Source organism: Nicotiana attenuata, chromosome 12, assembly GCF_001879085.1.
Source record: "Nicotiana attenuata strain UT chromosome 12, NIATTr2, whole genome shotgun sequence".
Taxonomy (NCBI): domain Eukaryota; kingdom Viridiplantae; phylum Streptophyta; class Magnoliopsida; order Solanales; family Solanaceae; genus Nicotiana; species Nicotiana attenuata.
In genome coordinates, this window is record NC_032000.1 from 28,170,900 (window position 1) to 28,194,762 (window position 23,863).

The following is a 23,863-nucleotide window of genomic DNA, read 5'->3' on the forward strand; positions in this document are numbered from 1 at the left end:
GTAGTTGGTTCTCCAAGTCGATCAACGACAGAAGGCCTTTCAGCAGGTTCATCTTCTATCGTGATATAGTTACTACTTGCTCTTCTTATGGAGATGTGAATTGGTGGGGTTATTTGTAACCCAGGACCTCACGTAATTGCATCACCACATACTCCTTATCCTTCATCGTGTTTACTTTCCCAGTAGCTTCAGGTGGGAGCTTCCCTAGCTTAGATGGTTCGTTAGGATCATATCCAGCCTTTGCGAACAACCTGTAAGTATTCGGATCAAAACCTTCATTTGTGAGATTTGTGGGGAGTTCCTTATTTTGAGGCATGTTAGGGGCCACAAACTTCTCAAGTAGCTTTGGAGACAACGTTATGATATCAGTCTACTTGATAGGAAGGGTGAATTCTTTTAGCTCATCCTTTTGGAGGCTTGATGATTCTCCACTCATATTTCTTCACTTTTGGGACATAGCAAAATAAAGGAGCTATTTTCTTGCCTGAAGTAGCAGCATTCTTTTTGTGAGTTTTTGAAACTTGGTAAGCTACTTCAGCCTTTTTTGACGCAATATTATCACCTTTGGCCTTCGCGGTGTCATCAACTTTTACTTCCTTCATAATGTAGTTATTCAAGTAGAACTTTGCACCAGCGAAGTATGCCTCTGCTTTAGCAAATGGATTATCTTCAGTAACTAGCTTCTTTTAGACTCCATCTTTATTATACTTCAAACATTGGTAGTAAGTTGACGGGACAACTTTGTTCTCGTGTATCCACGGCCTACCAAGAAACAAATTATAGAAGTCTTGGTGCCAATCACATGCATCCATGAACTTGATTGCATATCTCCCATGGTGATTTCCAATTTGATAGTACCTATGTCCCTTTGTCCCCCTTGATTGAATCCTTGAATCATCAGACAACTTTCAGAAAGTTCTTCAGTTGAGATGCAGAGTTCTTTCATTATGCGAATAGGAAGAATATTAACTATATATTCGTCATCTATCAAGATTCTATTTATCCCCCACTCAAGCACATAACCCACCATAAACAAAGGGCGATTGTGTAGTATCTCACCAAGTAGGAGATTGTCTTCAATGAAGGTGATTTTTGCATTTCAAAACTCTGCTTCTTAGAAGGGGAACTCAATAAGCCTTTTAGACAGTGATGGAGACGGTGTTGATGTGACTTTATTCTATTCCTCTTTTTCTTTATCGGCATTATAACACATGGCCTTGCTATTGTCATCAGAAATCCTCGTGCGAAACCAACTCAGTAAGAATTCTCTCAAAGTCACCGGGCAGCGTGACTTTTGTTGATGGTGTGTCTCTATCCACCTTCTTTAGGTTGTTAACCGTTTGTTGCTTATTCGGTCCTCTTACCATCTTATTCCTTGTAGGTTGCTTAGTGGATCTTTTTTGTTGACTCAATTTATGGCGTCTTCGACGAGTCACTGGGGTCCAACCTTCTTCATCAGGTTGATCAGCTTGGACTTTGTCATCCTCCAACAATTCTTCATCTTTATTCCATTCACAAGAGCATATCTCAATTGGATCAAATGAGCCAAAGGCAATAGATACATGGTTCGTTCTCGCCTTTACATCTTCAAACTCGATCTTCTTTTGATGAGCCAAATCCATAACTTTGTCCTTGAAGACAAATCACTTCTCAAGAGGGTAACCTACAAGCCGATGGTATTTGCAGTAATTCGGGTCATTGATTTTTCCAGCTTTATCTGGCCGCTTCATCCCTGGCAGCTCAATTAGCTTTAGCTCAAGGAGTTCTTTAAATATTGCAGGCACGTCAGAGTTTAGAAACATGTACTCCTTTTCTTTCATCTCTTTGAGAGTAAACTTCCGATTTGCATTGTCTTGAGAGGAAGTTGTTTTCAAACTCTGTTTCTTGCTCACCTTCGTAGTAAACTTCACAGGAGAGGCATTGACGTTCATGGATTCTTTACTTTCATTTTTTGGTACGTACTTGCTCATTTCTTGACTTTTTGCTCTTCCCTTCCTTTGCAAGGTTCATAGATAGGTAGCCCTTCATTTCCCGCAAAGTCCATGCTCAACTCCATATCATGAGCGCGGGTGGCAAGTTCTTAAAATGTCCTAGGCTTATTTCTATGCAAGATGTAACGAAGTCCCCAATGCATTCCTTGTATGCTCATCTCTACGTCAGTAGCTTCGCTTAGCCTATCATTATAGTTGAGGCTTGCATTCCTCCATCGATTGATAAAGTCAATAACTGGTTCATCTTTTGGTTGGCGAGTGTTTGTAAGTTCCACCATGTTCACAGTACGCCTTGTGCTATAAAAACGCTTGAGAAATTCTTTCTCTAGTTGATCCCAACTCTCAATGGATCCAGCCTCGAGGTCGGTTTACCAATCAAAAGCATTCCCCTTTAGTTAGCGGACGAACTTCTTGACAAGGTAATCTCCATAAGTCCCTACATTGTTGCATGTCTCAACGAAATGCGCCATATGTTGCTTTGGATTTACATTGTCATCGAACTGCTAAAATTTGGGAGGTTGATAACCAACAGGCATCTTCAAGTTATCGATTCTTGCAATATACAGCTTTGCATACGTGAGAGAAGATTTTTCAGCAACCTCAAACATATCCTTGATAGTTCCCGTGATGAATTCCTTTACTTGTTCGATGGGAATTGATCCTTCAGATGAGACAAGAAGTTCTTTGGCAGATGAAACTTGTTTTGTTAGAGGATCAGCCTTCTCGTGGACTTCGGGGAGCCTCCCAGGTGCATGACTTGATTCTCCATCCATCATGCTTTTAACTATGCCTGTCAATTTTGTGATACGGGCATCTTGATCTTGAGTATACTTTGTTAAGCCCTCAATCGCCTTTGTCAGATTTGTGAGTTTCTCCTCCGCTATCGAAGTGTTAGTCATCATTGCCTCCATGATTATTGCAGATGATGAAAGGTAATAGAGATCTTCCCAAAGATTGAACTCAATTTGGAACATGTCATGTGGCGAGATTGGCGTAGATCCAACACTTAAAACTTCATCATTGGGTTGGGTAAGCTGTCTCTTGGTCTTGTATAAAGTAAGTTGGCAAAAGACTTCTCCACAACTTCTGCGATATTATCTCCTTCTTCTGATTTGTTAGCAGAGGACCTTTCTTCTCCGGATGATGAAGATCTTAAAACATGTATTGGTGTAGAGAACACTTAGAGTGCTCGTTGTCTCAAGACGCTCACCTTGCTTCGTGTGACTGGCCCAAGACTCCCCATAGTAGCGCTTAGGATACTTTTAACGTTAGAAGAAAACTTGGAGTGAGCAACTTTTAAGTTTATCTTCTTGGGAGCCATCTTAATAATGTTGAATGTTGAGAGTTGAGAAGAGATAAGAGGTAGAGATAGTCCCATTGGGCGTGCCAAAATTTGTAACAACTAAATTTTGTTTTGTGAAAAATGTTAATTAAGGCAACAAATATAGCGACAAATACTATATTTGATTTGAAGTGATGGGGTTACAATATCTAAAGATCTCATATCTAAGGAGATGTAGTCCTCTAATTCTTCTTCTCACGAATGATGGTTCAAGAGCTTGAAAGAAAGATCTTGAACTTGGCGAATTTCGGACTTGTTGTGCGTCATGAACAATTTGAAGATCGTCATGAACCAGGATTTGGTGTTGGGTTATCACGAACGGAGAATTTGAAACCGCCTGCCTATGATTTGAGTTCCCTTTTGGGATTTGAACATAGACGAAGATTGAAGATATGGATGGAGACTTCAAGCTCTTGAACTTGGCGAATTTCGGACTTGTTGTGCGTCATGAACAATTTGAAGATCGTCATGAACCAGGATTTGGTGTTGGGTTATCACGAACGGAGAATTTGAAACCGCCTGCCTATGATTTGAGTTCCCTTTTGGGATTTGAACATAGACGAAGATTGAAGATATGGATGGAGACCTTGATGCTATTCTTCAGAACTTCTTTAGTCTTTCCTTCTGCTTACTTGATTGATCCCGCAAACCTTTTCCTTTGACCCCTTCATATAGGTGTGGGATGGAGTAGCCTCCAAGAAAACCCTACTGGGCCATTGGGCTTGAGGCTCATGGCCGTCCAATTTGATAGAAGACCAATTACCGGGCAAGCCCAATAATATTTTTGACTTATATTTGAATCAATTTATTTTAGATGTAAATAATCGACCCAATTATACTAGCCCATAGTATTATTTGGGCTAATATGTATTTAATATATGATAAAATCCAAATTACTTGTAGATTTAAATCTAATAACATTTCAATTGTCTGCACTTCTATTTTTGCTTCCATTTTATTTGCTTAGTATTCACTTATTAATTTAGATTGTGTGTGATTCATTTTGCATTTAAAATTGATAGATTATTTTTTCGTAAAACATTTGCGTAATCTTATGGCATTATATTTATAAATACCAATCATTTTATCAAGCATGCAGATGTTCTTATAAAATATGTACTTTTAGTTTTTATAATTGATTAAAATAAAATATTATTAATTATTTTATTACTATTAGTTACAAATATATGATTAGCAATTAATATACTTAGAAAAGATATCTACCCTAAATGTCAAATTTAATACTTTATAAAGGCATATATCATGGTAGATCTTAACTTTTAATTTTTGATAACTAACTTTATATTTATACTTTAATCTAATTGTATAATTATACTTGTGCAACCAAACAGTAACTTGCACTATAATTACATTATGACCAACAAACAGGTCGTAATTACCTTGCACTGTAATTATATTATGACAAATAAACAGGTCGTTGTAATTATCTTGCACTGTGTAATTACTACCCCAGTAATTACACCAATTTTAATTATCTGGTAGCTTTCCAAGCAGACGCTTAAGTGTCACCAAATTTTCTTGTTCGGCGGAGTTTGGGATAGTCTCTCTCTGCTTTTGAGTTTCGGATGATGTGAAAGGAAAGAAACGTGATGGGACCAAAATAAGATGTTCAATCGACTTATACGTAGTGCATTACATTAGAATGAGTAATGATTGGCCTTTGGGAAATCGAGGAACTAGGTGATACACACAATATATTTATGCACCTTAGAGTTTGTTCTAAAATTCAATCCTTAGAAGAACCCCTGCTGGCGATCGATATAGAGGTGCTAAAAAATCTCGTAAATATATTTAATTAAACACCATCGTGAAAGGAGATAAAAGAGTGATACAGCTCACAGCTTGATAAAGGCATGATGTTTTATGCACGTCTAGCAGAAAAAAGAATTGTTTATCTCGTGATGTTTTATTTCTCTATTTCCAGTTTTCCTACCATTACCTGTTTTCTGTGGAAAGTAAGGCAGCTTCGATAGTAGGAAGGATCAGGAATAGTGCAACAAGGATGAAGAAAGTAAGTCGCATTACGTATGGAACTCATCTGAAGCAAATATAAGGGGCCAAAGTGCAATTTGCTCATTTTTGTTGTGCGGAGTTCCAGCTTTTGATTATCATATTATATTAAGACACTGCTTATGGTGCCCACCGAGGAAATGAAAAAAGAGGGAACATCCTTACTCCGAAAAAGAAATGGACATTTCCATATCATAAAAAAAATTTAGAACAAAAGCAGGCAGCAGCTGAAGACACCTTTCCCTGTTTGCATCATTTTAACAGCAACACTGGAAACTTGACTCGATTGCTTAATAGTTACCATGCGGATGATCATTTATTTTCTCAAATAAAGTTTATAGTTGACTCATAATACAATTGGAGGAACACGTCTTACCACAAAATGATACAATAGACATAGGAGGAAAAAGAAGAAAAGAAAAGCTTTTCCCAGATTAGAGAAAAATCTTTGGGCGATTAATTGCCCCTACAATCAACAGGCCCCTGTTGCTTGCATTAGCTTCATGTTGCAACAATTACTGTCAAACCTGATAAATTAGCACTTCAAACAAGCAATTCTTTTTGGCACCTCAAACAAGCTTGCGATCACTCACCCACACCAAGAAGTTCCATCTCTTCAACTAGTAAAGTGCCTCTCTTGTTCTTGTCTTACGATAAAGTCTCTTTTTTCCTTTTGCATCTTTTAGCCCCCCTCAAACAAGCAATTCTTTTAGCACCTCAAACAAGCCCCCCTTTTTTCTGGGGAAAACCTAAAACAAGCAATTGCAGGGAGAAACCTGCAATAACAGATGATAAAATCACACAGCCAAGGAAAGGCTTCTCTGACTAGGATGATTATGTGGTTTTATCTCCCACGATTCAGATTCTTCTGCTTCTTCTGGAAGGATGAAAGGCAAAGAAATTTCTTGGATCATAAGGTCACCACAAAATGGGCAATCACTGGCTACAGCATCATCCAGCTGTGACCGGATCTGCAGCATCCAGTTTGGCAAACAATCAAATACGGAAAGCCAGAAACTAGGGCTACATTGTCTAGATGAATCAACATGGAGTGAGCTCATATGATTCGTTTTGTCTCAAGACAAGATCCTTTCAGTTTGAAATGAATCATCCATTTATCAAAAACCAAGACAATCAAAATGACTGGTAAAAAAAACTTCTTTTATAATGAATTAGCCACTTAAAGGGAGTGATATTTTATAAGCATAAGACTAACCTTATGCATGGGAGTCACGCTAACTAGTGGTTCTTCAGACAAGCCACCATTTGACACATTCTTAGATTCAGCACCAAGTAAAGTAAGTTGCTTCTGCAGATCCAGAATGTATTCGGCCTGCAATACCATTTTAAGGAAAACGTTATAGAGACTGTCAACCCAAGTAATTACCAGAAGCAAAGACATTTCTTCGCAAGAAGTAACAGATGGTATTGGAAGACATATATGTGGCCCTCTCAGGGATATTTATGATTGCAAGTATCAACTGCAAGATTATGCTTATTTGGCCTGTTAATTGGTCATTGCGGAAAAGCAGAACTGAAATAGATCTACTTTTCGTTTAACAATTATTAGAAGCAAAGATATTAAACCAAAAGAGGTAACAGATAATATCTGAGCACATTATATTTGGCACCATCACAGACAACTTATCAATGCTAATATTTACGCATAAAGGATATTTTCACGTTAATTAAAGAAGAGAATCTGGCTCATTGCTGGAAACTAGAACTGCAAAAAATCTGGAGAACATGTCTAAAGAACAGGAGGAGGAAGAATCACAAATCAACTAATGAAACCTGAGTTCTTTACAAGCAATGCTTTCAAAAGTCAAGAGCGCGAAAAATACACAGGGTTCATTGGCCTTGAAGCAAAAAGTAAGAAGCGAAGCGCACACTTCTTTGAAATGAAGCACACAATTTACGGAAAATTTAAAAATATCAACCATATACGAGTTTAGTACTCTAAGAATTAAATTACAATTAAGGTAACTAATTTCAGTATCCAATATACAATGATGCCGATATTAGTCCAACTCCTCAAAGTTGAAATTCAAAGAAACAACTGATTCTTGCCAGAATCACCTTGTGCGTCATTATTTTTTAATATTTTTCTTTTGTAAGAAGGTAAGTATTCACTTTGTGCGTCATTGTTTAAAGCATACACTTCTCTAAAGTGCATGACTTCACCCATGAAGACCCTTGCTTTGCATAGCTTCATAGCTTTAAGCATCACTCAAGATGATTTCCATTTCTACATACATTTGTCGATGAATGCAGCGTGTATATACTGTGACATAAAAGATTTCGGACTTGAAGTCAACTTTTGCAATCCACTCTAGGCTATTTGTTACTATCAGTTGTTGTACGAATGTTGAGCTTCACAGAAAATTACCCATAATCATCTCATACCCTTTCTAACAAATGTAATTTATAAGTGTAAGAACGAAGGCATCGGATAAGTGTTCGCCCACCCAGGTTTTGAGAACATTTTCCAACTAACCCAATTTCTAATCGTTTAGTCACTGCCTAAAAGGCCCCACTCATATCCATGCAAACTTGTTAAACCAAGAAATCTCTTCAAAATTTCTAAAGACAACTAAATATTGAGAAGACCAGCATAACACCAGAAAGAAAAAGACATTATCATCAGAAACACTATTACTTAATCTGAAAACCTAGCAACCTGCAACATAACTATCTGCATGCGTTGGTTTAACGGTCAAAGCTTTGACCATAGCCAGGGGGTCCTGAAACTGAATCTCAACTTTACCCCCATCCCTTGTGCCGAATTTCACAATTCCCACAAAGTGAAAATAAATTTTAAAGCAAATAACCTAATACTTCCAGTTGTCATAATTGCACTAACCAAAAGTAACAAGATCATTTTCAACATGGTTTGCCGATGTCAATAATGCAAAATACAGATAAGACAATAAAAATGTGCTCTCACATATATGAAGAGATGAGAAGACAAAGCAGTACAACCACTATTCAAATGATAAGCAGAAGCTGAGCAGGAAAAGACACTCTTCTGTCACTTACTTGAGCTTGATTAGTACACCTAGTCACGTGAGCTATCAGGCATTGTGCATGAAACGCATGACCACATGGAAAGACATAGAAGGGAGCCATTGGTCCAACAGCCATATAACCTCTAGTCATTCGATAATCACCACCCACATTTAATATTTTCCGTCGACAAACCTAAAAATGGAAAAATATTGGAGGGAAGCTAAGTAAAAAGGAAAAAAAGAAAGAAAGAAAGCCAAAGGAATGCATGTACAGCAGTCTACGAACAATAAATATTGCAGATACGATGAAGAATAAAATACTAGCAGGCTACAGCTATTATCCTGAAGTCTGCAACAGAATCAGATTATATGCCTAAGAGAGGAAGAAATAAGCAATACAGATACAAGCATATAATGGAGGTAATGCTAAAGAAATGCAAAAGAGCAAACATCAGGAGACCATTACCCCACATTCCTCATCCCAATCAATGACAGTATATCGCTGAGCAAGAGCGCTGATGTCATTTCTAATGTTATCGGCACCACGGGTTGCATCATTCATCTCCTGCTTTAATTTTTCAATTTGCTCGTTGTAATCCTCTAAGGATGAGCAAATTGCTTCCTATAAAAATTATTGAAAAAAGTTAATGTAGAAGCAGTTGAACATAGAAATGACCATTATAGAATGACAAGACAACATAATCACTAAAGGTGACCCAATGTACACTGTTTACTGACCAACTAATGCTGAAATTACTCAATTGATCTCAGTACCAAAAGAAAAAAAAACTACTCAATTGATCAGAAAAGACTGAAGCTCAAGCAACTCTTAGCTAGGAGCAGAGGCAGATCCAGGATTTTAATTCTATGAGTTCATGACTCAGGTTCCAACCACTGAGCCCATCACCTTGTTTGAGTTCTGGGTTCATAGTTCAGCATTTTCAGCAACTTCAGTGGGTTTTACAGAGATAAATCCAAGTCTAGGCTAAAAGTTATGGGTTCTAATGAACCTACATCAATAGTGCTAGATCCGCCCCTGGCTAGGAGTTGGAAAACAGAGACTGAAAATTGATTGTCCAAATAAAATGATTTGCTTGATGCAAAGGAATTAAACCATGAAGGAATGGGTATTTTCTAGATTTTCTGAACTAATCATAAATTTAGTAACAGACTCATGATCGAATTGATAAAAGAAGAGATCAAAGCATGGTAGGTAAGGTAGTACAAAAATCTCAGACTCAGCCAAATATTATTGTCTTTTATACCGTATGTGTTGTATGTTAGATAGTTATGTACATAATATGAATTAGTCCTAGTCCCGCATAGAATAGGAGTATGATATGTATTGTATAAATATGGCTCATTATATTATAATTAAACAGAATATCAATAAATAGTTGTTCTCCCGTGCATTCTCACATGGTATCAGAGCAACCATGAGAAATTTATCGGTGTGCATAAATTCCAGCGACTCCGGGAAGAGAAAACAGTCAACCGGAAGCCCCTTTTTCGGGCAAAATCAGGTCTGTTCGCAAGAACAATAGTATCCGTCGGTGTTGTGCAAAAACCAACACCACCAGGAAGTAGATCAGAGCTCGACGACCAACCCTTAAAAAAATCTCCAGCAGAAAAGGACTGACGCGCCCTTACGCGCAGCCGGAAGAATTTCTACGGCGAAGTTCCGACGTCCACGCGCCGACGCGTGAGGCTGTTTCCGGACAGATTTTGGGAAAACTTCTTCAGGACAGTGTCTTCTCCTCGCAAATTTGAGCCTACCCATCAAATTTAAATCAAATTTCGACCGCTTTTTATATTTTTCTCCGTGGTGAACAGTGATTTCCAAAAAATTTCTGCTTTTCGGCGCAACATTATAATGGCATTCGTATCAGATGCCTTTAACTCATAGTCCGTTGGATCCAATGCATTGAATCCAAATCCAGATGGTTTCTTTATCGGATTATATTGAGTTCCTTCAATACAAAGCATGTAAACAGACATCTTCAGGGATAGCTTCCGTTGTTCAAACACTTAGTAGCGTGACTTGTGTCTCCCAATCTTCAACCTCTTAGTCTTGGGTCATTGATTCAAGTGCATCTGATCATATGGTAACATATCTCTTTGCACTACAATTTCATGTTCTCAATCTCTCCCAACAGTCACAATGGCCAACGGGTCTCAAACCATGGCAACTGGAATCGATCAAGCAAGTCCACTTTCGTCCTTACCTTTAGATTCAGTTCTTTATGTTCTCGGTGGTCCTTTTAATCTCATAGTCGTTAGTCGCTTAGCCAAATCACTTAAATGCTCTGTTTTATTTCTTGATGACCTTGTCTTTATACAGAACGCAGTACAGGGCAGATCATTGGTACCAGGCGTGAATCAGATGGACTTTATTACCTTATCCTTGCAAAATCACATGGACTCACATCTTGTCTTCCTTCAACAACTTGTCCTGTTACTGATTCACCAGATTTAATACATAAACGGTTGAGACACCCTAGTTTGTCAAAACTTCAGAAAATAGTACCTGGTTTATCTCACTTGTCACTCTAGAGTGTGAGTCATGTCAGTTTGGTAAGCATACCCGCTCCCATTTCCCTCGACGTCTTGATAATCGAGTAGAATCACCTTTTACTTTAGTCCATTCAGATGTTTAAGGTCCTAGTCGGGTCAGTTCTAACTTGGATTCCGCTACTTTGTCAATTTCACGGATGATTATTCCAGGTGCAATTGGATATTTTTGATGAAAAACCGATCTGAGTTATTTTCTATTTTTCAGACCTTCCACGCTGAAATTCAAAATCAATTTCGGGTTTCTATCCGCACATTTCATAGTGATAATGCCATGGAGTATTTGTCTTCCCCATTTCAGCAGTTTATTAACTCTCATGGGATTATTCATCAAACATCTCATCCGTACACATCCCAACAAAATGGGGTAACTGAAAGAAAGAATAGACATCTTATCGAAACTGCTTGTATCCTACTCATACAATCTCATGTTCCGTTGCATTTTTGGGGGAATGCAATTCTTACGTCTAGCTATCTTTTTAATCGTATGCCATTTTCAGCTATCCAGAATCAAGTTCCATTCTCAGTCCTATTTCCCCACGTACCTTTGTTCTCTCTTCCACACCATGTCTTTGGGAGCACGTGTTTTGTTCATAACCTTACTCCAAGAAAAGATAAGTTAGCTCCTCGTGCTCTTAAGTGCGTATTTTTGGGTTACTCGGGAACGCAAAAAGGATATTGATGCTATTCTCCTGACCTCCAGCGGTACCTTATGTCTGCTGATGTTACCTTCTTTAAAACCCAATCATACTTCACAGGTCCAGATAATCACTTAGATATTTCTGAGGTGCTACCAACTCCATCTTTTGGAGGTTCAGCCACTATCTCCCATTCATCTTCCTCTAACTCCAGCTTCACCATCTACTGCTCCAGTTGCAGCTCCACTACCTATAGCTCCAGTTCAACCACCTAGTCCAGTTCAACCTTCTACAGCTCCACCAAGCCTGAATTATCATCATCGTCCGCGCCCAGCATCGGGCCCATCTGATTCACATCCTGCACCTGACCCTACTGATACTGCGGACTTGTCTCCTCTCAATCAAACCATTGCACTTCGTAAAGGTACACGGTCCACACTTAATCCTAGTCCCCATTATGTCGATTTAAGTTACCATCTTCTGTCATCACCCCCATTGTGCATTTGTATCATCTTTGTCCTCTGTTTCCATCCCTAAGTCTACAGGTGAAGCATTGTCTCATCCAGGGTGGCGACAAGCTATGATTGACGAGATATCTACTTTACATACGAGTGGTACTTGGGAGCTTATTTCTCTTCCTTCGAGTAAATCGACTTTTGGTTGTCGTTTGGTGTATGCAGTCAAAGTTGGTCTAGATTTCCAAGTTGATCGGCTTAAGGCTCGTCTTGTTGCCAAAGGTATACTCAGATATTTGGGCTCGATTACAGTTATACTTTCTCTCTCGAGGCTAAAATAGCATCAGTCTGCCTTTTTCTATCCATGGTTATTGTTCGCCATTGGCCTCTCTATCAGATCAGTTGGACATTAAGAATGTTTTTCTTCACGGTGACCTTGAGAATGAGGTTTATATGGAGCCAATGTTGTGAAGAGCGTGAAGCGAGGAAAAGCGACAAGCCCCTTTTCGCTTAAAACGTGAAGCAAAACGCTCTCTTTTTTGAAGTGAAGCGGAATTAAGAAAAATATTAAAATAAATATTGCATAGATAACACATGTAACTGCCAATACTAAAAACATTGGCAGTGAGACTAAGAACAAAAGATAAAGAATTGAAGGAAAAAAAAATTGGCAACATTTCGCTGCAATACTAAGGATTGAAACTAAAATAAGAAGAAGAAGAAGAAGAGAAAATGAGAAAAAGAAGAACTAAAGGGGAAAAAAACTGGCAGCATTTCGCTGCTATTTTAAACACTGAGAATAAGAAGAAGAAAACATACCTGGGCTTGAAAATTGAAACCCTAGTCGCTTCAAACATACCTAGCTTGAAAATTGAAACTCTAGTCGCTACTTGCTCTATTGCTCGCTGATTTTGTAAAAAAAGACTGAGCCTTTTTATTTATCAGTGACTTAAAAGACAAAAGCGAGCGCTTCCATCGCTTCTCGCTTTTTTGGCAAAAGCGAACGCTTCAACCTACCTGCTACGCTTCACCCTACAGAAGCGACACAGTGGCCGCCTCACTTCGCTTCACGCTTAGAGCGCTGAAGCGAGCGCTTTTCACAACATTGTATGGTGCAACCACCTGGGTTTGTTGCCCGGGGGGAGTCTAGTGACCTTGTATGTCGGTTGCGTCGGTCCCTCTATGGTCCAAAGCAGTCTCCTCGAGCCTGGTTTGGTAACTTCAGCACAGTTATTCAAGAGTTTGGCATGACTCATAGTGAAGTTGATCACTATGTGTTTTATTGGCATTCTTCTTCAAATCCCAGTATTTATCTGGTGGTTTATGTTGATGATATTGTTATTACCGGTAATGATCAGGATAGTATTACTAAGTTGAAGCAACATCTCTTTCAGCACTATTAGGATCCGGACAGATTAAAGTATTTTCTAGGTATTGAGATCGCTCATTCTAGCTCGGGTATTTTAATCTCACAACGGAAATATGCCTTAGACATTCTTGAGGAGACAGGAATGACAAGTTGTAGACCTGTTGACACTCCTATGGACCCGAATTCTAAACTTCTACCAAGGGGAGCCTCTTAGCGATCCTGCAAGATATAGGCGGCCGGTTGGTAAATTAAATTACCTCACAGTGACTAGACCTGACATTTCCTTTCCAGTGAGTGTGGTAAGTCAGTTCCTGGATTCTCCCTGATAGTCATTGGGATGCAGTTGTTCGCATTCTTCGATATATAAAATCAGCTCTAGGCAAAGGATTATTGTTTGAATATCGAGGCCATGAGCAAATTGTTGGGTACTTAATGCTGACTGGGCAGGATCACCTTCTGATAGACATTCTACGTTTGGATATTGTGTGTTAGGAGGTAATTTAGTATCGTGAAAGAGCAAGAAACAGATGTAGTTGCTCGGTCTAGTGCAGAAGCAGAATATCGAGCAATGGTTGTGGCAACATGTGAGCTAGTTTGGATTAAAGAATTGCTTAATGAGTTGAAATTTGGTGAGGTCAGCAAGATGGAACTTGTGTGTGACAACCAAGCTACCCTTCATATTGCATAAAATCTGGTGTTCCATGAGAGAACTAAACACATTTAGATTGACTGTCACTTCGTCAAAGAAAAGATACTCTAAGGAGATATTGCTACAAAGTTTGTGAAGTCGAATGATCGGCTTGCAAATATTTTCACCAAGTACCTTACTGGTCCTCGTATTAGTTACATATGTAACAAGCTCGGTACATATGATTTGTATGCACCGGCTTGAGGGGTAGTGTTAGATAGTTGTGTACATAAATTGAACTAGTCCTAGTCTCAGATAGAATAGGAGTATGATATGTATTTGTATTATAATTAAACAGAAAACCAATAAATAGATTTTTCTCCAATGCATTCTCACATTGTCAACCAGCACATGCAGGACATCGAACTTCTAATTGAGACCTACCAGTTGCTCTTAAATTCCACATCTCTTTTCTTCCTTATTATTTTCTTTGAATTTACCTTTTAAACTTCAGCTGGTTGATCAGAAGCAGCTATCTATGCTCTTTTTCCTTTGACAGGGAAAAGATATATTTAAGGTGAGGCTGTAATTTATCTGGTGAGCTATATTACAACTTTCCAATGAAGAAATATAAAGGATTAAAACCAATAAATATTAGAAGCAGTGAAGTATAAGCCAGTGGAACTTACCTTGAAGTCATCAATTAGAGCAAAGTCTGGGAAGAAGGGTAAGATGTCCTCAATCTTTAATAGACCATCAGTTTCCTTGAGAAAAGCAATTGCCTTTCGTATATTCTCCCTTTTGGTTCCTTTTTCCTGCTCAATGACATGCTTAGCAATCATAAGCCAAAGCTTCTTCCTCAAGTCCTCATCATCTTCAACCTTGTCTGCTTCAGCCATCGCAAGCTCTGGATCAACCTATTGAATTAAAGGAAGTTGTGAATGGTGTCTTCTCCACGAGAGACCTATAGAAAAGTTCTTGAAAGTGATGCCAAAACCTGACAGGATCTATAGGTGAAGCATAGAATTTCTGCGTAACACATACATTTTTTTATTTTTTTCCTTCTCCCGCATCTTATATCGCTAAAGTGTGCACCGTGCTTAAAACCCAGTAGACGTTGGTGTTTTCTTAAAAAATTCTCCTTTGGAAACATTGGCTCAAACACTCTTGAAAGCATATTGTTACTTTCAAAAATAAATACAACGCCCAAACAATAATTCAAAATATCAGTAAGCAAATAAAGCAAAATAAACCTTGGTATATTAGGACTAAAATTAGAATCATAAAAGAAACAAGTTCAGTCTACATCAAGCATTGGGACCAAAAGGAAAAGACGAAACAATCTGCAGCAGTAGAAATTAGGAAGGAATGTTTAGATGCGATCCAAGCAATCAAAGTGTGGACATTTGATGACTATATGATTAGCTCAACGCTGTTTGTCTAGAGTGAAAATATATCATTTTTCATAATAAATACACCTTAAAACTCCACCATAGCCTTGATTTTTGGAGCAACAACTTGAATACAAATAAATAAGGAAGAAATCACTCAGATAAGTTCTGTTGGATTTTACACTTTCTTTTTTCTCTTTATTTAGTGTATGTAACAAGTAAAGCTTGTGGTTGACTTGTTCTGTTTTCCTACGCATGTGTAAAGCAACAGTTAATAGACCAACCTCATCCCTTCCACTCTTCCATTCAGCTTAAGCCCAAAGGACAATAAATGATGCATGAAAATTGCTAACATGACAAATCAGCTTGAGGAGACAAAGAAGAGAGTGAAAGGCTATTTTTGAAGTCGCTTCACTATTTTGAGCAGTGATCAGACGAACTCTTTAGCTTCATAATAATATTGCGCCAATGTTCCAGATATAGAATTTGATTTTTCCATGTTAAATACGAATATTAAATTGATCTAATCATTTTATGTAAATTCAAATTTTGGTTTCTTGCTTTATCGAAACAGAAGGTGCATTTTTAGAAACTCCAAAGAAATAAACGTCCAGCAATAGAATAAGTGAAAACAGGACAATTTCTTTAGTTCCCCCTTATGTGTTTGCAGGTATTCACTACCGGATCAAAGAGTGCGGCGGACGTCAAAATCGGTTGGTGGCAGCGGGAAATCAACTAGGTTACTACGGCAGCGCGGCCTTGATATTTACGACGATTCACCCATGTTTCGCACTAATCGGGAGTTGGTACCTCCTGTTCTTCGATCAATATCTCTGTCTTCCTTGTTGGTATCCAATTAGTTTGCGATAGTTTAAGCCTAATTCTTGATTTCCTACAGTTAATTAGTGCATCTGCCTGAATACTTTAATTGCTAGTAACTATTTATGGATTTCTAGACTGTAATTTGGATTCTTAGTAGCTGTTCTGTTGGCCTTCTTTTATATAACTATTGTTATCACTAGTTTAATTCTTGCTTGTCTGTTTGTCTTATCTGTACGCATTTCTAGTGGTTAGAGCTATAAGTGTTAGACCTGCCTCCTTTAGTTTAATCCTTTGTCTGTTTTAGCGACAGTTCTAGCTTAATTTTCCTTAGATTATAGTGGTTGGGGTGAGTGATGGTTGAATAAGGCCATGTCCTCAGATGGAATTTTTTTTTGGGGGTGGGGGGGGGNTGTCAACAAGGCCTACGTAGAAAAAAAGCAAAAACTCCTACAGGTGAGCTCAAATATTTACAGAAAATTGTCATAGAAGCTAGAAGCAGAGGGCTGTTTGCAGACAATTCGAAATGTGAATATGCCTAATGTCGATCATAATCTCTTCCCAGAATCCTGTACAAAAATTCATTTTGAGGGTTGTAATCGAGAAGACTTTGTCCCAGTGTTTTTGAGAGCGCGAAGCGCAAAAAAGCGACAGGGGCTCGCCTCGCTTCAAAAGCGAAGCACGCTTCACTGAAGTGAAGCGCAATTGTGAAAATACATATAATATATATAATAATTAATTTACAAACTGAAATACACATTAAAAAAATCAAATAAACTAAGTCTTATATATATATATATATATATATATATATACACACACACACACACACACACACACACACACANGGCTTACCGGTTTGTTGGAGATTGTGCCTCGGGGAGACATTATAAGAGCATTGGTCACATGCTGGGACCCGGCACACAACGTGTTCCATTTTTCGGACTTTGAACTTACCCCGACCCAGTGTTTTTGAGAGCGCGAAGCGCAAAAAAGCGACAGGGGCTCGCCTCGCTTCAAAAGCGAAGCGCAATTGTGAAAGTACATATAATATATATAATAATTAATTTACAAACTGAAATACACATTAAAAAAATCAAATAAACTAATATATATATATATATATATATATATATATATATAAAATTAATCAAATAAACTGAAAATATAACATATATAAAATAATTAATTTTTTAAACTGAAATACACATTAAAAAATCAAATAAACTGAAAGATATAACACATATATTTAATAAGTAATTTTATAAACTAAAATACATATTAAAATTAAGAAGAATAAAAGGGAGGGAAAAAAGAAAACCAACGCCTGCCCTAGCTGTGCAGACGCTGGAGGAGAAAAAGTGAAAAAGAGAAGAGAAGAAGAAGAAGGAAGAAAGAAGGAAAAAGAAAGAAATAAAGAGCAGAATCTGGAAGGGAACAAGAAGAAGAAAGAAAGAAGAAAGAAAAAAATGAGAAGAAGAAAGGAGAACAAACTTACCTGGAAACCCTAGTTTTGTCGATGAAGAAGAGAGAAGAGGTCTCTGTCTTGTCAAGCAATTACAGAAGCGAGGTTAGGGGTCTGTTTTGTATAATTTACAAACAGACCCAATCTTTTTTTTTTTAAAAAGGGCCCAGCTGCGATTTTTTAAAAGAAGCGATCGCTTCACTCGCTTCGTCGCCTCGTCGACTTGTCGTTTTTTTCACTGAAGCGTGCGCTTCACACGATCGCATCGCCTCATGCAGTAAAAAGCGATACCCTGTCGCTTCGCATCGCTTCGCGCTTAAAGCGACGAAGCGATCGCTTTTCCAAACACTGGTTGAGAGTGGGGTCCTGGAACATAGGTACTTTGACGGGGAAGTCTATAGAGTTAGCAAAGATTCTCCGGAAGAGGAAGATCAACATAGCTTGTGGAGTCTCTAGGTTGAGAGTGGGGTCCTGGAACATAGGTACTTTGACGGGGAAGTCTATAGAGTTAGCAAAGATCCTCCAGAAGAGGAAGATCAACATAGCTTGTGTCCAAGAGACTAGATGGGTGGGTTCGAAGGCGCGAGATGCTGATGGGTTTAAATTGTGGTACTCAAGACGCGAGAGGGATAAGAATGGGGTAGGTATCTTGGTTGACAGGGAACTTAAGGAGCTAGTGGTAAAAGTTAGGAGGGTGAGCGACAGGCTGATGGCTATTAAGCTAGTTGTGGGAGGGTCTACTTTAAACGTGATTAGAGCTTACGCGCCTCAAGTGGGTTTAGACGAGGAGATTAAGAGGCGTTTCTGGGAAGACCTTGACGGGTTGGTCCGTGGTATTTTGCACACCGAGAAGTTATTCACAGGAGGTGATTTCAATGGTCACATTGGTGCAACCTCTAGGGGTTATGACGGTGTGCATGGCTTTGGCTTTGGCTTTGGCTTTGGAGTTAGGAACGAAGGAGGTACTTCGTTGTTGGACTATCCTAAAGCCTTTGATTTGGTGATTGCTAACTCGTGTTTTCTGAAGAGGGAGGAGCACTTGGTCACATTCCAGCGAGGGGTAGGGTTGCAAGGTTAGGCCAAGCGAGATCTCACGACTCAACATAGGTTATTGGTGATGGACTTGGAGATCGTGAGGAAGAGGAAGAAGAGGGTTGTGTATGGTAAACCCAGGATCAGGTGGGGTGCTTTGACTAAGGACAAAGCGCAGGAGTTGGGGGGAAGTTGTTGGCTTTGGGAGCCTGGAGGAGCAGTGGGGACGCGATCTGTATGTGGACCACGACAGCGGAGTGTATTAGAGTAGCTGCGAAAGAAGTGTTAAGGTCTCGAAGGGTTTCCCTAGCGGCCACAAAGGTGACTGGTGGTGGAGTGAGGAGGTACAAGAGAAAGTGGAAGCCAAGAAAGCAGCGTACTTGAAACTTATAGAGAGCATGGACGAGGAGGCGAAGAGGATGAACAGGGAGGGGTATAGGAGGGCTAAGAAGGAGGCGAAGTTAGCGGTTACTACGGCTAAAACTGCAGCGTTTTGGGCCTTTGTACGAAGAGCTTGGGGCCAAAATCGGGGACAAGAAGCTATACGGGCTAGCTGTTAGACCTCCGCCAATTGAGCTCGACTTGACAACAAGAGTGTTGCCATGAGGCAGCAAGAGTGTTGCAAAGAGAGGTGCACGAGTAGCACCAAAGTCAAAAAGGGAAACGGGCAAGCGATGGCTAAGGCTTTGAACGGATGCGAGGCAGCTTGGCAAGGGCTTGACAATGAGTTGCGGGCTAAGGGTGACACTTGATTATGGCAAAGGCATCAAGGCATGAGGCAGTGATGCCAAGGCAAGGCAAAAACGGATAGGCAAAGGCAAGCAAATGTGCGACGGGAAGGCAGTGCGCGGGCAGATTTGTCATGGCAATGAGTTGCGGCAAACGGGCCAAGTTCGTGGGCGATGGCAAGGCAATTTGTGGCACAATGCAGCTGGATACAATGGCATTGGAGCTGGTCCAAGCCAAGGCACGAAATTGGGGCAGCAAGTCTTGGTTTGACAAAGTCAAAGGCGGTTACCGGCACATGCTGTGCACATGGGCAGCAGTTGGAGCTTTGCTAAAATGCTGGCAGGAGTTAGCACGTTTTTGGGGGCCATGATCCCATTTACTTTAGCATGATTTACATGATCCTAGTAGTTGGGGGTGTCAACTACACTAAAGTAAAGTAGTGGGCTGAGTGGGCAAGTGTCTAGGCCTAAAATGGGGCAACTATTGTAAACATGGGGCTGTTTCATATATTATAAATGGGCAGGACCCTTTCCTTTTGTGGCATGAGAGTTAAAAACGTGTAAGAGTGCATGTTTTGAGTTAGGAAGGAGTCCTAAGTCTTGTTTTCAAGAGTGAAAACACCTAAGGTTAAGAGTAGTCTTGTGAGGGTCAAGAGTGATCTTCATTTTTGTACACGGATGTACTTGAGTTTGAGTTTCTTTGTATGCTCGAGTTAAATACAAAGTTGGGAAAAGAGTTTCCTGTATATTGTGCCTTTTGTTCACGTTTATATTCTATCCCTTCATCATATTTTCGTTGCCTAAATCAGTCCTAACTTACTACGTTGAGACGCTGCCTAAATTAATCGAAGTCCAAAGTTGCTGAAAATTTTGGCCGAGTGTTGGAGTAGGCTGAAGTCAAGGCGAGTCTTGGCTGCCGCGCGGGCTGTTTTTGTGAGACATAAAACGTGCCCGTGACACTAGCCAAGGTGAGAGAGAGAGGAAGGCCGTGATCTGGATCAAGTAAAGTGTATCAAAGATGAGGAAGGTAGAGTTTTGATGAAAGAGGCTCAGATTAGACGAAGATGGTAGACATATTTCCATAAACTCTTAAACGAAGAGGGTGATAGGGACATTGTGCTTGGCGACTTGGAGCACTCCGAGATGCGCATTTCGGGTATTGTAGGCGCATAAGAGTAGAGAAGGTCGAGGGAGCTATGCGTAAGATGCACAGGGGTAGAGCTATCGGGCCAGACGAAATCCCTATGGAATTTTGGAAGAATGCGGATAGGGCAGGTTTAAAGTGGCTCACTAAGCTATTCAACGTCATTTTTAGGACGAAGAAGATGCCCGATGAATGGAAGTGGAGTGCGATGATCACGCTATATAAAAACAAGGGAGATATCCAAAGTTGTAATAATTATAAGGGGCTGCTTAGACATACGGAGACGGTGGTTGAAGTGAGGGTGAGGACCAGTGTGTCCATTTCTGAGAACCAGTTCCCTTTCATGCCGGGGCGTTCGACTATGGAATCCATTCACCTTGTGAGGAGATTGGTAGAGCGGTATAGAGATGAAGAAGGACTTGCACATGGTGTTCATTGACCTAGAGAAAGCATATGACAAAGTCCCGAGAGAGGTGGTCTGGCGAGGCTCGGAGGCTAAAGGGTCCCAGTAGCCTACATTAGGGTGATTAAGAACATGTATGATAGAGCTAAGACATGGGTTAGGACAGCGGGAGTAGACTCGGAACACTTTCCGGTTGTGATGGGATTGCACCAAGGATCAGCTCTTAGTCCATTTTTATTTTCCTTGAATGCATTGACGAGGCACATTCAAGGTGAGGTGCCATGGTGTATGTTATTTGCTAATGACATAGTCTTAATTGACGAGACGCGGGGTGGTGTTAACGAGATGCTGGAGGTTTGGAGGCAGACCTTAGAGTCTAAGGGTTTCAAGTTGAGCAGGACCAAGACGGAATACTTGGAGTGCAAGTTCAGCAACGGTACCAAGGAAAAGGATATGGAGGTGAGGCTTGATACGCAAGTCATCCCCAAGAGAGGTAGTTTCAAGTACCTTGGATCTATAATACAAGGTAACGGGGAGATTGATGAATATGTTACGCATCGTATCGAAGAAGGATGGATGAAGTGGAGGCTCGCTTCAAGTGTCTTGTGTGATAAGAATGTGCCGCTGAGACTTAAACGTAGTTGTAGTTAGACCGACTATGTTGTATGGAGCAGAGTGTTGGCCGGTCAAGAACCCTCATACCCAGAAGTTAAAAGTAGCTGAGATGAAGATGTTAAGGTGGATGTGTGGACATACTCGGTTGGATAAGATTAATGAAGTTATTCGGGAAAAGCTAGGAGTGGCCTTATGGAGGATGAGATGCGGGAGGCGAGGTTGAGATGCTTCGGACATGTTAAGAAGAGAAGTATAGAAGCCCCAGTGTTTTGGAAAGCGTTAAGCGCAAAAAAGCGACGAGGCGAAGCGAGAAGCGAAGCAAGCGCTTTTTTCATGTGAAGCGCAATTTAACACATAAATTAAAAAAAAAATAGGCATAGATAAATGGCTAAGAACTCATTAAAAATAACATATTAAGCAAAAAAACATAATAGTTAATTCACACGAACCAGAAAACAGAGCATAAAGCAGATGATAAAGCAGAAAACAGAGCATAAAGCAGAAAACAAAGCACAAAGTAGAACAGAAGAAGAAGAAGAAGTCGTTTAGGGCACAAAATCAGCGCTTAAAAAGTGAAAAAAATTGAAAGAAGAAGAGAAAAATAGGGCAGAAGAACAGACATAAATTAGATGTGTAGAACAGAGCAATAGAAAGTGAAAAAAATAGAAAGAAAAAGAGACAGAAGAAGAAGAACAGAAGAAGAAGAAGAAGAAAAGAAGTCGTTGAAGAAACTTACCGAGAACTGGAGAAGAAGTCGTTGGAGCAGCAGTCGTCGTCGCTGGAGTTGGAGCAGCAGAAGAGCGTATGTTTATTTGTTAACACATGGTTTATTTGCCAAAATTTATTAAAAAAAACCCTAGCAGATGCCTTCTGCTCGCTTAAGCACGCTTTTTTCCGCATTTTCCATCGTGGCGCTTCTCGCTTAAGCGGTTAAAGCGTGCGCTTTTTAAATGTGAGTCGCTTTTGTAGCAGAAAAGCGATAGCCCTGCGCCTCGCGTCGCTTCAGCGCTTAAACCGAGAAGCGAGCGCTTTTAATAACACTGAGAAGCCCAGTTAGAAGGTGCGAGAGGTTAGCCTCGGTGGTTAGTAGGAAGTGTAGAGGTAGGCCTAAGAAGTCTTGGGGAGAGGTTATTAGGGGGACACGGCGCAGCTGGAGCTGACTGAGGACATGGCCCTAGCAGGAGGGTGTGGAGGTCAAAGATTAGCGTAGAAGGTTCGTAGGTAGTCAAACGTTTCTCTTTGTCTTACTAAGTTCGCTAGCACTAGATATCATTTTATTCATAGATTGCCATTAATACCTAGAGTTTAACTGCATTCTTGGATTCGATCTTATTTTATCTTGTTGTTATTCCTACTTGTTGCAATTACCTTTTCTTTTTCAGCCGTTCTCTAGCCGAGGGTCTATCGGAAACAGCCTCTCTGCCCTTCCAGGGTAGGGGTAAGACTACGTACATCTTACCCTCCCCAGACCCCACTTGTGGGAAACTACTGGGTTTGTTGTTATTGTTGACAAATCAACTAGCTTTTTTTAAGCTAATTTGCCACTAGGCGGAATCAGCTAACTTAATAGTTAATGTAGTCATAAATTGCAGAATATAAGCAGGAAGGTTAAAAGAACCATTAGACTACCAGCAAACACAAAGAGGGCAATCAGTATTGAAACAGAACCTGTAGTGCTAGAGCAACTGCTTCTTCATGCATAGACATCATGCTGTATATATGAACACAAGCTCGCATTCTCTTTTCCTTGAGGCAAAGGCGAAGCGCATATTTGGGATCATAAAAGAATTCAGGGCCACCTGGTTGCCCTTTACCAACCTTGCATTCTAGGAAACGCAGAAGAGCACTCTCATCTTCCTACTTGCAAAGAAAAAAGTGAGTGAGAAAAATTAGGCACAACTAGGCATATTTCTACTTGACAAGCATGCAAATAGACATCTAGCAAGTTGTTGAGTGCAGAAAGGCATTCCTGATTCTCCTGAAAGCTATGGTTAATGACTTATATTCACATTTACATGATAAAAGATCAAAATTTACCCAAAGCAAAATAGACCTATATAATATGTGCCCCTTCCCTATAAATGGAGGTAGGCCCTGATTCCTTGTGTCAATTCTCCATTGGCCAACTTCTTTTGGCTTGGAATTAATTTGTTTCAGGGGCTAAGATAATCCAACACTTCTATGACGAAGAAATACCAAGATATAACTAATTACGAGGTACAGAAGAAAAAGC

The 23,863-nt window shown here is 39.8% G+C and overlaps 2 protein-coding genes across 5 annotated transcripts in view; one reads left to right on the forward strand and one right to left on the reverse strand.

Moving 5' to 3' along the window:
* LOC109235489 (vacuolar protein sorting-associated protein 18 homolog) overlaps positions 5,530-23,863 on the reverse strand; it is a 56,072-nt gene continuing 37,738 nt past the window's right edge. For 3 of the 4 annotated variants that reach the window (XM_019401623.1, XM_019401624.1, XM_019401622.1), the window contains 6 exons: positions 23,299-23,487; positions 14,723-14,950; positions 8,839-8,994; positions 8,404-8,565; positions 6,581-6,697; positions 5,770-6,335 (listed from right to left, as the gene is read on the reverse strand). In XM_019401623.1, the coding sequence (XP_019257168.1) occupies positions 6,162-6,335; positions 6,581-6,697; positions 8,404-8,565; positions 8,839-8,994; positions 14,723-14,950; positions 23,299-23,487 (1,026 nt within the window). In that variant the 3' untranslated portion in view covers positions 5,770-6,161. Of the gene's footprint in view, positions 6,336-6,580; positions 6,698-8,403; positions 8,566-8,838; positions 8,995-14,722; positions 14,951-23,298; positions 23,488-23,863 lie in introns of all 4 variants that reach the window. The other variant, XM_019401621.1, reaches the window with a different exon arrangement.
* Positions 20,812-21,970, forward strand: LOC109235491. Its single transcript, XM_019401625.1, has one exon. The coding sequence runs from the start codon at positions 21,148-21,150 to the stop codon at positions 21,664-21,666; it is 519 nt and encodes a 172-aa protein (XP_019257170.1). The 5' UTR covers positions 20,812-21,147; the 3' UTR covers positions 21,667-21,970.